At 48.4% G+C, this 13251-nt stretch overlaps 1 protein-coding gene across 3 annotated transcripts in view; it reads right to left on the bottom strand.

The window, feature by feature from the left end:
- The window catches only part of Csrnp2 (cysteine and serine rich nuclear protein 2), a 16614-nt gene extending 5550 nt beyond the window's left edge, over nt 1-11064 (bottom strand). Inside the window, exons 1-5 of one of the 3 annotated variants that reach the window (XM_026782422.1) lie at nt 10710-11064; nt 10014-10130; nt 4710-4946; nt 3398-3657; nt 225-521 (exon numbers count right to left, since the gene is read on the bottom strand). In XM_026782422.1, the coding sequence (XP_026638223.1) occupies nt 225-521; nt 3398-3657; nt 4710-4860 (708 nt within the window). In that variant the 5' untranslated portion in view covers nt 4861-4946; nt 10014-10130; nt 10710-11064. Of the gene's footprint in view, nt 1-224; nt 522-3397; nt 3658-4709; nt 4947-10013; nt 10558-10709 lie in introns of those variants that run through there. The other 2 variants (XM_005353886.3, XM_026782421.1) reach the window with 2 other exon arrangements.
- Nucleotides 11065-13251: the final 2187 nt, after the last annotated feature.

The following is a 13251-nucleotide window of genomic DNA, read 5'->3' as shown; positions in this document are numbered from 1 at the left end:
TGCCAGCTGCTTAGCACCTCTGAAGTATAGTCAGAAAAGATAATGGGCACCTCCACGGTGCCTAAGAGTCTTCCCCTGCTTGCTTTCTTTGGGAGGGCTGTGGAACTGGAGCACAGTTCTCAGCCATGGACTATCTCTGGACTGGAAGCTTCCTGTCCTCACTGGCACCCAACCTACCCCCAATGTTGGGATAGATATACCATCTCAGGCCAAATATGACTGACCTGGCACTTAATTCCAGCCTGGCTACAGGCACATGCTTCTGGGTCACAGTAGAGCCGACAGTCACAACCACATTCTTCCCGAGATAGGCGGATAGCTCTAAGTTCTTGCTTCTCTTCGGCATCAATCCGGTGGACCCCGGATGCTCTCAGCAGGGCCCGCCGCCTCTTGGTGGGCAGGGGCTGGAGGAAGAAGTAGTCATCCACCTCCACGTTTTCCACATCGATGTCTTCGTCTGAGACGTCATCCAGCGTCAAGCCATCCGCCTCCACTGACTCCACTGTCCCATTCTTGGTCAGCTGCCAGGAGACAGGAAAGGTCAGCGCTGGAGCATCAGCAATGCAGTGACCACAACAGACCCCGGGTCTGCAGCCAGGAGGAGCTATGTCCTACACCACAGCAGAGCAGCAGAAAGTAAACACTGTGAAACTGAATTTTATTTAATTTTACACTTAAACAGCCAAAATAAGTGATGGTTGCCATACTAGACCACACAGGGTTTGATTAACACCAGAGCAGAAAGAAACTTTATCTGGCTCTAACACCACACTGTCAACAGCAGAGACATCACCTGAGTTCTGGGTCCTCAAAGACAGCTCTCTGCCCAGTCTGGCAGCACAGCCACCACCTCACCTGCTCAGGAAGCTGAGGCTAGGGGCACGGGCAACATCATGGTCCTGTCTAGAGAAATGTTTAGAATACAGCACAAACATTCCTCCATCTCTAGATTGCTACCTGCACTGCAGTGGATGTGTATCAGTGGCTGCGTGTTCCTCAGTGATATCGGTAACCTTGTAAAACATTCTCAACTTAAACCCTGGAGAACCCGAAACTATCTTCAGAGAAAAAGGGTACTTTACATAACACCAGCTCCCAGGGTGTTCGTCAACAAACTGATCCCCCCCCCCACACTGTAAATAATTACCTGTGCACTCAGAACAACTGCATTTTACTGCTAAGGGAGTGGGCAGCCAGTTACTGACCACTATCAAAGCCCTGACTTCCAACAGAGTCTAGAAGAAACTCTTTCTTCCTTCTGATCCTGGCTTATTTCACACCAGAGAAAAACCTGTGTGAGGTGGGCAGTGTAAATAACGTGGTGTGTGTTATCTATGGGCAGAGATCTGGGTTTTCTGCACTGATCTGGATAGAGAGTCAGGGCAGGACTCTGGAAGGACAGGCTGGAGACAATTTCTGGCTGAATGAGCTCTACAAACTCACTAGAGGATCTAAGTAAAGAAAAGAGGCCCCAGCCCCTGGGGCCCTGGGAGCTGCTAGCAGGCTGGAAGCTCAGTGGCTGGAGTCTTTGCTTTGTTTCATCAGACAGCAGGAGTGCTGGGAGAGGAACAACTCCCACGGGAGATGTGATGCAACAGCCCAAGGAGGAAGGCTTGCGGGGGAACTGGGGGACTGGGAACCCCACTCGGCCTTCTCCAGTCTGTTACCTCTGTACCAGGCAAGCAGCTGCCAGGTTCCTATCTCTGGACCTTAGGGCCGTTCCTGTTCGTGGCTCATCCCCAGCACTCCTGCTGCTCTCAAGGGAAAGTGATCAGGGAAGCGAGCCGACTCCAGATCTCCACGGAAGGGGTATTTCGGAGCAGTGCAGGCTTCTAGCCATTACAGTGCTGGGATGAGATATTCTTGGGGAAAGAAAAGCCAAGGCCAGGAGTCCCTAGTTAATAATCCTGGCACTTAGGAAGTAGAGGCACGAGGAACAAAAGCACAAAGCTATGCCCTGCCCCACAGCAAGTTCAAGGCTAGCCTGGACTCCACGAGATTTTCCCAAAACAAAAACAACTACCACCTAATTCATACTACTTACAATAATGAATCCCATATGAATAAAACAAAACCAAACTACTAGAAAATTATATGTAATGAAGGTTACAGAGTTCTAACAGTTGACTGGAACAGCTCCAAAGGAAAAGAGACATCAAGTGGCACACGAGAAGACTGTATCCTTAGAGGTGCTAAAGGCAGGAAACCTTCCTGGGGAGGAAGGCAAGCATTTTCCTGACATCCTTGTCAGCACTGCTAGCACTCAGTATGTCCTGCTAGGGACAGAGAGATGCTACTTAGAGCATTCCTCTGCCTCATTTGGGAGAGTTGTCTTATAGGAAAGGGGCAGAGAACCTTCACTGTAACTGAGAAGAATGTTTGTCTAGCTGTTGCTATAGCAACAGAAAGGCGACAGGGTCAGTGACAGAATTCCTCAGAAGAAAGGGCAGGCCGAATGTCATTGTCATTACAGTAACAGGTTTAAGACCCTAGGAGCAGACTGAGAGCCTACAAAGAATGAAAACTGGTGAGACCCAGGCAGTCTCTGCCCTCTGATGCCAGGTCTCCAGCCAGCCATACATAGCCTGTTTAGTTCCACCTACACCCTGAAAATAAGGCAGCCACCTCGTGCTCTGGGCTCAGAAATCCATCATCATTCACATTCTCTGTCTCCTGAACTGGGGACTTTGACTGCTCAACCACTAAGCTATGCCCCATTTCTGGGGAAAATTGGAGGGCTTACAGAAACTCTGACAATGGAGTGTCAGCACTCTAAGGTGTGGGTGTCTGCGGAGGGTCTCTTGGTGGTGTCAGCACAGTAGAGTAGGTAAGTGCTTTTTAAAGACTGATTTACTTGGCCAGGTCTGGTAGTGTATGCCTTTAACACCAGCACTTGGGAGACAGAGGTGGGCACATATCTACTAGTGACTTGAAGCTAGCTGGTCTACATAGCAAGTTCCAGACCAGCCATATGATCACCATGTAGGTGCTGGTGACCAAACCCAGATCCTTCAAAAGAATAGCACATGCTGTAAGTGCCGAGCCATCTCTCCAGTACCGTGGTGTACTAGTCTGTGAAACTAACCATGAAATAATGCTACTCTCTAGACCGAGAGGGCTGCGTCAGTCTTCAGGGCTGATGGTGTGGAGTGAAGGGTCAAAGCCTGCTCTGTTCTACTCCTGTGGGCAAGGACGGTTGCTGACAAACTGGGAAGTTTTACATGTTCACATTCCCCAAAGCGTCCCTGTGCTAGGGAGACGGGGATAGTGCAGGGAGAGTCGTTTTTGTCTTAGCTGCCAGTGCCACCAGAGATGGCAAGGAGACTCAAACTAAGATCTAATGGAAGACCTTGGCCTCAGCATGCAGGAAGCACCAGACCCCACGTCCCACAGGCACCTTCATTTTCTTGGCATGAAGTTTCTCCTCCTTCAGGTGCTCTCGAAGAATCTCTCTATGGTTCACTTCTTGTTCTTGTGCGAATTCACAAAGGGTGTAGCTGCGAACAGAATTATGGCGCTGGGCCATTCCCAAGGAACTTCCACCCTGGCTGGGCACACTTGTGAAGCCCTGGCGCCGGGCAAAGTAGTATACAGTCACCTGGTCAAAGCGGACATTCTTCCTCCGCAGCTGCTTCTGCCGCTTCAGGATGGATGTGGCTGTGAATGGAACACAGGGCTCTCACCTGCTGCTATCCACCCAGGCTCTTAACCTGTCCCCAAATAGTAGACTATTTCCAAGTATGCAAAACTGGAAAGAGCCTGGGACCTCAGCTGGTTCATACTACTGCCTCCAGACCGACTTCATCTGAATAGATGGCCACAAAATCTATTTTTAGACAGTAACTGGGAATACTAGGTGTCCTTTTCAGGAGAAAAGAAAATTGCCATGTGATAGTTGAAACTAATTAAAACTCATTTTAGAAACCCCAGCTCTTCAGTCTGCACTTCAGTTGGCTTGTGTGACTAAGAACTAGCAGTGGACCACGCTGATGAGGACCACTTCTACCCAGGAAGTCCAACTGGACAGCGCTCTACAGTGGAGCATTTCTCCAACACGCCTGCTGAGAAATATTTTAGGTTCTTTAGGGCATGAGGTCTCTGACGCAACTCCTCAAGCATGCTGCTAGTGCATAAAGACAACCACAAACAATGGGTGTGAGTGTCCCAATGAAACCACGGAAACGAGCAGCAGACCAGACTTAGTCCACAGCCATGGCCTCACTACCAGGGGTTCTCTAGAGGGACAACCTGAGAACAGGGAGATGCCACTGTGCCCAGGCTAGATGCCATTGGAAAAGCTGCAGGCGACTCTGAATGGTACCCTCACAGCTTTCGTTTCAGAGTTCAGACCCTTGGAGAGCTATGGGATCAAGATAATAGGAAGGAAGAGATCTGGAGATGCCACAGTGGCCAAACCAAATACCCACTCCTGCTCCAGTTACAATTTCTTGAACCTCTAGGCAAGTCCTCTGAGGTCAAAGTAGAAGACTGAGCTCCTGTTCCTCCATCACATCCCACCCATTCTAGGCACCCCAAACCACAGCACAAGTAGAATAAATCAGACTAGTTTATGCTATTGGAGCAGTGAGGTTTGCCAAAAATCAAGGCATGCTATGGAATGGGCACATCCCCAGGATGGACAGAAGCGGTCTCAGGCTGCAGGGGCTCACAGGGACAGAGTGCAGGCAGGAAGGGAGCAGCTCACTCACGTGTGAAGCTGGCGGTTGTAGGAGGGTTGAGGCTGTCACAGCTGTCAGCGCTGTCACTGCTGGAGACCTCATCATCTGAGTTGGAGACTGATGAGCCCACATCCACATCATCAAATTTCCTCTTGAGCCCTGAGCCTGAGAATGCATCCATTGGATTCAAATGGTTTGCTTGGGGAGTCAATGACGATGGCCCCAAAGCTGCTCACCACCAGTTAGTTAGCCAGGAGCATTAAGATTCTGCCCAAGGGAGAAGAGGAGTCAGCACTGCTGTCCAGAGACACACCCGCCAAGTCTGTAAACGCATCGCTCTAACTGAAGAAAAGCTAAGCACCTGGCCTAGCACAGTCTGGCTTCTCAGGACCAGGTCATTTCTTTGTTGACTCTGGCCAGCATTCTTACTTGCTTCCTTTGGCTCCTCCAGCCTCAGTTACTCTGAGTGAGTCTGCATAGCCCTTCCCAATGGAGGAGTGGCTTCACTTCCAACCCTGCTGGCCACAGCAGTCACTGGACTAGCATTCACTGTTCAAAAACAGCAAACCCTCTGCTTAAACCAAAGCCAGGCCCAAATATTTATCCCAGTGATAACACAGCCTGGCATGTCCCCAAGTGTGTATCTTAAATACACTAGTTCCATGGTATTAATAGTTTCTTGAATGAAAATAGGACTGCTGTTAAAATAGCTGAAACCAGCTATGGCAGAATCGCCTAGGGGTTTTTTAATATACTTATGAGCTTGCATGGTAAAGGCTGGAAGAAAACAGTGCAGTGTTTCAAAACCTGATTGTGGAACCCACTGTTGCCAAAGTATGTTATGGGGCAGATAGTCCCTGGAACACACTTTGGGAAATTCTGCTCCAGGCTCTCAATTTTGAAGGACATTGGCAGTCAGGAAAACCCTTGACCCAGATCTTCGCAAGTGTGAAGTGTCTCACCAGGCTCCTAGAAAGGGCAAATTTAGTACTAAAGAAAGGAGCCAAGATTAGAATCTGTACTGGCTTCCAAACCCAGAAACTGGGGCTATGGGTGCAGCTTTGCGCAGAGCGCTTGCCCTAGTGTACACGAGGCCCTGGGTTTGAACCCAGCTCCACAAACAACACAAAAACCAGGCTCATTTTCAATCTGGTCTCTCATCCTCCCTGTGCAAAAAGAAAATAAAACTTTACAATCTCTGGTCTCTAAAAAGAAACCATCAAGGGAATACAGAAAAAGAGGTGACAGTTAAAACTGGTTACATCAACACAGCAAGCACAGGTTTTTCTCTGTCTCTGTCTTTGGACTTGAGTTCCAAAAGGACAAGAATCTGTACAGGAGAAATGCTGCCAGCCAAACCCCCATGTGGCGAGGTAAGACAGGCGGTTAACTGCAGCGGGATTACCAGCACTGCCTTACTGCGGAGACAGAGAAGGCTGGTTTTCTGGACTACTTTAGTAGCAATTTAGATCAGCTCTACAAAGTGAGCCAGACCTGGTGCATGCTTCAGGGATTTCCTAAAATACATACTCAGGTCACATAAAAATCCTGCGTTCGAGTCACAAGACGAGCCGAAGCGTCTTAGCTTTCAGTCACAGGCACGCAATCCCTCAAGTCAGTTTGGCTAAGAAGAAAACTTAAATCAAGGAGCCTGGTGTGGTGGTGCACAGCTTTAATCCCAGCACTCAGGAGACAGAGGCAGGAGGATCTCTGTGAGTTTGAGCATAGCCTGGTCTACAGAGTGAGTTCCAGGACAGTCAGGACTACACAGAAACTGTCTTTAAAAAAAAAAGTGTATGTAAAAGATAACAAAGAGCTGGTAGGCAGCAGCTACCTTCCAAAGGACCCAGTTCCAAAGGACCCAGGTTCAGTTCCAGCATCCAACCCTTTAACTCCAGTTTCGGGGAGTCTGAAACCATCTTCTGGCCTCTTCAGGTACCAGGCACACAGTGGTATGCAGACAAAAAAAGTCTATTCACATAAAATACAACCAAAACATTTTTTAAAATAATCGAATGAGTCCAGCATGTCAGCTGTGATCCTTGGGTCTGACCACACCTTCTTAGAAATGACGAGAGTGAGGGTGAAGGGACTTTCTATGGGTAAGATTTTAGCTGGGCTTAAAGATGATACCTTTCAGCTAACAAATGTCTCATTCCGTTCTATTCTGGGTGAAGGAGCATGGCGTGTGCGCCGGGAGGGGGGCATGTTTGTTATTAAATATTCATGTGGATACTATAGAGGAAAAGGAGAGGGCTGTCTGCTGAGTCCAACAACCACACACACCACCAGTGCCTTCTCAACTACACAGAAGCCAACACTGAGCAGAAAACCTGCCTCTTGGAAATGGCATTAGCGCTCCTTCCGTTTAACTGGCTCTGGCTAATACTTGTAGAAAATTGCTGTTCCTCAGCCTGGAAGCACTCAGGGATTTATGACCGGAAGCAAAGGTTCACTCTGCTCTTTCCTTGGGATCCTCTGCTTCCAGTAATGTGGATTTCCTTTGACTGTTACTCTTTAAGTCGCACGTGAACTTGGATCTGGGCCCAAACCATCTTTATTAGTAAAATTCTCCCTTATCTTAACCCAGCTGCCCTTAAGAGCACCCTTTCATCAGGGTTACTTTGTGCCCTTGAGTGTGGCAACGCTGGCTCCTTGCTCTAAGCCATTTTGTTCATGTCTTCTCACTTCTGGGGTTGTGGTTTGGGCAATGACAGAGGAAGGTAGGAAAGAAAGGGGGAGGAGAAAGCTGTAAAATGTAAGGAAAAGTAATTTCCTTAAGTTGCCAATAACCAGGGCTACGTGAGTAAATACTGTGTATACTGACCTATGTGGCCTATTCCATGAAAGGGCTGGGGAGGGACCTGGGTAGGACAGCGGTTGCCTACCCATCATGGTTGAAGCCTTCCCTGGCTTCAATTTCCAGCACCATAAAATAAAAACCAGTTCATGGGTGCTACTCTGCAACAGTCTTGAAACTCCACTGTTCTAGGTCCCATCCCCTTACTCAGGATGTTATGACACTCCTGTAAAGTTACCTGTTACTGAAAATTGTTTACATTTAGTTATATAGCCCAGATTGGCCCTACAAGGCCCCAGCTTGTTTTGGAGAAAGGTATGGAACTCACAGCGGTCCTCTTGCTTCAGCTTCCCAAATGTTAGGATCAAGGTGTGTGCACCAAGTGCAGCCCTCCAGCACTGAGAACTTAAATTCCTATTATTTCCTGCAAACAATGGAAGTTTATATTTCAACTCAGCTCTCCTTATCCAGCTCTTTGGTGTGAACCTGACCATGAACTTCCCACCTAACGTCCCAAAGTCCCTTGAAGAACTCACGTATACTACAGTAACCACTAGAACAGGTTCCATTAAGAATCAGCCACTCCCACTGGCTCAGCTATTCCCTTAATGGTAAAAGATCACGCATGAGTCCAGAGGATACTCTTTAGCCCTCACCTGATGGCACATGCATGTAATCCCAGCACTTAAGTGCAGAAGGAGCAAAAGTTCAAGGTCACCCTTGGCTACAAAGCAAATTTTTTTTTTTGATTATTTCTTAGACAAACGGATGCCTTTGAGGACTCAGCATGTGTGTGTACATAAATGCACCCATGTGTTTGCAAAGGAGAAGACTTAGTCAAGAGGATGAGCATCCAGGTGAAGGGTGAAGTACTGAACTGAAGGGCTCAGCTTCCAGGCTCTGCTTCTGCCTGCTTCAACACAAGTTCCTTTGTCAGTTTCCTTTTTTTTAATATTTATTTATTATGCATACAATATTCTGTCTGTGTGTATGTCTGCAGGCCGGAAGAGAGCACCAGACCTCATTACAGATGGTTTGAGCCACCATGTGGTTGCTGGGAATTGAACTCAGGACCTTTGGAAGAGGAGGCAATGCTCTTAGCTACAAAGCAAATTTGTAGCTACCCAAGGCTACATGAAACCTGTCTCAACTCCTACCCCTCCACTTTTATGAGTTATATCCAAGCACTCAAACCTATACAGAAATAACCAAGCTGAGACTAGAAATGCCGGTCAGAATATTTAATGTCTAAATAAACATCTCACACAACAAACAATGGTGTCTCCCTCAAAGCTTTCACATGCTGGTGAGATGAAGTCAGCTGACACATTCTGACTACATGCTGCATGGCTTTGTGTTTCTAGCTGAACACTTCCCAAAAGTACACAATACAGTTCACAGCTGCAGTACATAGGGGATGTCAAACCAGCGTGTGTATTTCAGTATTAGGACTATGCTTTCTTCAGGTAAGGACTGCAAACCCCAAATCCTAACTTCCATAAGAATAGCAAAAACTGGGTGTGGCAATGCAATAAAGTGGCTTTAATCCCAGCACTCGAGAGGCAGAGGCAGGTGGATCTCTGTGAACTTGAGGATAGTCTTGTCTACAGAGTGAGTTCCAGGACAGCCTATGCAGATGGCGGGACAAGGTCAAAAACAAAAACCGCAGGGGTGGTGCACGCCTTAAAACCCAGCACTTGGGAGGCAGAGGCAGGTGGATCTCTGTGAGTTCAAGGCCAGCCTGGTCTACAAGAGCTAGTTGCAGAACAAGAACCAAAAGCTACGGAGAAACCCTGTCTCGAAAATAAAAAAACAAAAACAAAAACAAAACATGTGGGGCGCATTTCAGAGCAACTGTGGAGCTGTGGCCCAAGAGTTATTTGTACAGTTTGGGTGTGTGAGCCTTTTCTTAAATTAGTCCAAAATCCGAAGACAAGGCTCACCTCCCTGGAAAGGCCTTTCCACTCAACTAGAACCCAGTGTTCTGCTAAAGGTCAAGGAATCTCTTGGACTACCAGCCAGGACTGGGGTAGAAAGCCTGCTGTCACTCCACACAGTGATCCAGTAAGATGCCTCACCCTGCTGCCCTTTTACAAGATGCAGTGGTGATTCTCAAATACTACGATTTTATGGACCCCTGTGTCCTTGTGTTCACCAAGATCATGAAATCGGAAAAGCACTTCAGGTGCTCACTGAAAACCTCCTGCTAGGTTTAAAGAGGGCCCTTTCCTACCCCCATGCCCCGGGATCTACCAGTTTACTAACACTAGGTTAGAAGCTGGCTTTCCATGTGTAAGTCACATCCTAGGGAAGACACAAGATATTTGTGGGAGACCTGGAACATGATGCTGCATTAGCTCTCCTCTAAAGGACAGCGTCACGTAACTGTCACATACCAACACCCTGGTTTTAGAGATGCCTAAGATTTAAAGCCACCAAAGAAAAGGAGAATGTGAATCGGCTGCGGTTTTTACCATGAACTGAAAACTGGGGGACAAGGGGAACAGTGTTGTCTCCTGGGGAGAACTTCTAACCTTTCATACTGAAGAACAGTTTGTATGTCACATTGCCACTCCAAACCCTTCCAAAAGGATGAATCAAGACCACAGCACTCAAATGGGGTTGGAAGGCAGGCGGGTGCTTGTTTGGGCCTGAAAAAAACATCAAGCTAGCAACCAGGACAAGTGATGCTCTCATTTTTGCACACAACGCCAGAAAAATGGGAGCCATCAAGACCAGAGCAGAAGGGACATGTCATGTCACCAGCTCACCTTAACACAGCTGAGGAACCCTTCAGCTCTCAACCCATTGATTTCCGCTAGCCTTCCCGCTCATTCCGATCATCTGCAGTCCCCACACAGCCTTCCACATCCTCCTGCCCGCTACTCACAAATTCCCAACCACTCCTCCCACATTTTCCTCAGGTCCCCCTCCCCTTCCTTCACTCCTCTCCATCCTACATCACTGCCCACTCCATCCCGATCTCAGCCGTCAGCCGCAATCCTGCCGGCTTCCAAGACGCCCAGCCGTCCCTTGAGCTAGCCTGCAGACCGGCCGGCGTCCCCGGCGTCCCTCGCTCCCACGCCTCTTCCCAGAGGCGCCCCGGCTCCCCGCCCCCCGCCCCCTCGCTCCGCACGGCTCTGCGCCGGAGCGCTGCTCCACGACAGCCCGGGAGCCGCTGCCCAGAGAGGACGAGGCTGACCCCTCGCCCCGCACCCCAGGCCCATTACCGGCCCAGCCGCGGACGCCTCTCCCGTCAGGGTCTCCGCCACCCCCGCGGCCGCCTCAGCCCGTGTGCACTGAGAGAAGACCGAGGCGCGCAGGTCCCCGGGCCCCGTCGCGTAGCTCCCCGGGCTGTAGGGTGTGTGGGCCGGCCGGCAGGCGGCGGGGGGCGGGCGGCTCTGCACTCAGGCACCCCAGGCAGCACAGCCCAGAACCGCCCCGGCTCTGGCTAACAATAGGCTCTGGCTGCGGCGCTCTGCCTCTTATAGGCGCCGGCGCGTAGTGGCCAGGACCTGGGGCAGCCTGGGAAATGGAGTCTACACCCTGCCCACGCCCAATGGCATGCCGGGAGTCGGAGGCGGCGAGTGCCGCAAAGCCCTAGCCCGCCCTAGAACCAGCTGCAAAGGGAGCATCCACATCGGACCCCTGGAGAAAGGAAGGCATCAGGGTAGCTGCAGCCTTTTGAAAAGGAAGCCTGCCGACCTTCGGCTACACACCGGCACTAACTAAACAAATTCTCCTATAAAGCCCTCCTTCTCCTCGCGCCATGACCTCATGCCCATGCCTGAAGAACGTAATCCTTGTCCATGGGACTGTCCCCATATGACTTGCTGCAGCGGGCCTAAATTAATCAAAGGAATTACAAAATGACCTATCTATATGATGAATTGATATACCCCACCCCCACCTTTTTTTTGTTTTTGTTTTCAGACAGGGTCTTATTGTGTAGCCTTGGCTATCCTGGAACTCACTATGTAGATCAGGCTGGCCTCAAACTCACAGAGACCCGCCTGCCACCCTCCTGAGCGCTCGGATTAAAGGTTTGGGCCACCCCTCTGCCGATTTCTCCATGTTCTTTAAAAAATAAAATAAACCTTTTTACTATCATCTCTGATAATCTTAGCTTTGTAGCTCATCTTCAAAATGGGCAAGATAAGGAAGGATCAAGAAATTATTTGGGGGACTTGTCAATGACCTATAGCCTTTCTTTCTTCTCCTGTTTCTCCATTGACCTATAAAGTCAAGATCTAGGTCCATCCTGTGGTTTCCCGTCTGATAATCTCTCATCCTATTTCCTGCTACTCTCCTCATTTATATTCTTTGCCTCGACAAATTAGCTTTTCCTGTAGCTCATTCACCAACCATGCTTCTACCTTGAGCTTTTTGCCTTAATGGTCTTATGTCAGCCAATCATATGCAGGTTCATTTAGTAACTATTCAAATGTCTCCCTATTAGGTCTCTCTCATACACACACCGTTTTTGTTTCGAATAAGGTCTATATAGCTCAAGATGACTTTGAATTCTCTCCCCTACCCCCAAGATAGGGTTAACAGTCCCGGCTGTCCTGGAACTAGCTCTGTAGATCAGACTGGCCTTGAACTCGCAGAGATCCACCTGCCTCAGCCATCACCGCCAACTCAGCTTTGAATTTTTTTAAAAAATAGTTTTTATTTATTTTATGTACACAGGTGTATGCCTGTGAGAGTTGTCAGAATCCCTGCAACAGGAGTTACAGGCAGTTGTGAGCTCCCATGTGGCTGCTGGAACTTGGACCCAGGTCCTCTGGAAGAACAGCCAGCACTTCCAACCACTCTCCAGCCCCTAGCTTTGAATTCTTAATGATCCTGCTTCATCTTCTTGAGTGCTGGAATCATAGCCATTATTAGAAACAACAGCTTCTCCTGGTCTCTTTCTCTTATTTCTCTGGCATCACTACTGATTTTTTTTTAAGTCTTCCATCACTTGACTAGACTTCATGAGACTAAGGAGTTGTTAGTGTACTTTATTCTCAATACCGGGTTTTAAAACAATCTGTTTCCTTGATGTTGAGAAGCACAGACGGATGACGGGATTAAATTGCCTGTGTGGTTCTAAATCCTAGTACAGTCTCCATGTAGCCAAGAAACCATGAAGACAGCTCTAATGGCTACCAAGCTATTTAAAAAAGTGCCGTGAATTCTCATTTTCTTTCCTAGGTGACATCAGAGACTTTAAAGTTGTCTAGGAAGGGGACAACAGCCCAGGAGGGAAAAGAGCAGATCATAAAAGTGTCTTTAGGACAGCAAGCACGGATCATCCACCTACCTGCTTGAAACTCAGAGGACACATGATGAAAACCTCTCTACCTTCACACTCACACGGTGGCTTACACCTGAAACTCCATCCAGTTCCAGGGGATTGAATGCCCTGGCCTTTGCAGGCATCTGCACTCTTGTGCACATAACCACATGCACGAGACTGTGTGCCTGTGTGTTCACACACACACACACACACTCACACACACATACACCTATATGTAATTAAAAATAATAAAAATGAATCTTTAAAAAAAATCTCAGCTGGATGATGGTAGCTCATGCCTTTAATCCCTGCACTTGGGTGGCAGAGTTTGAGGTCAGCCTGGTCTACATAATGAGTTCCAAGTCAGCCACAACTATATAGTAGAAGCCTACCTAAATTAACTAATAATTAATTAAAAGCCATTTACAGGAAAGGAAGGCTGGGGAGATAGCTGTCAGTGAAGTGCTTGCTATAAGAGGAGAGATGTG

Source organism: Microtus ochrogaster, chromosome 15 (assembly GCF_000317375.1).
Source record: "Microtus ochrogaster isolate Prairie Vole_2 chromosome 15, MicOch1.0, whole genome shotgun sequence".
NCBI classification, from domain to species: domain Eukaryota; kingdom Metazoa; phylum Chordata; class Mammalia; order Rodentia; family Cricetidae; genus Microtus; species Microtus ochrogaster.
The sequence above is the reverse complement of the archived record's forward strand: the minus strand, read 5'-3'. Positions and strand labels throughout refer to the sequence as shown.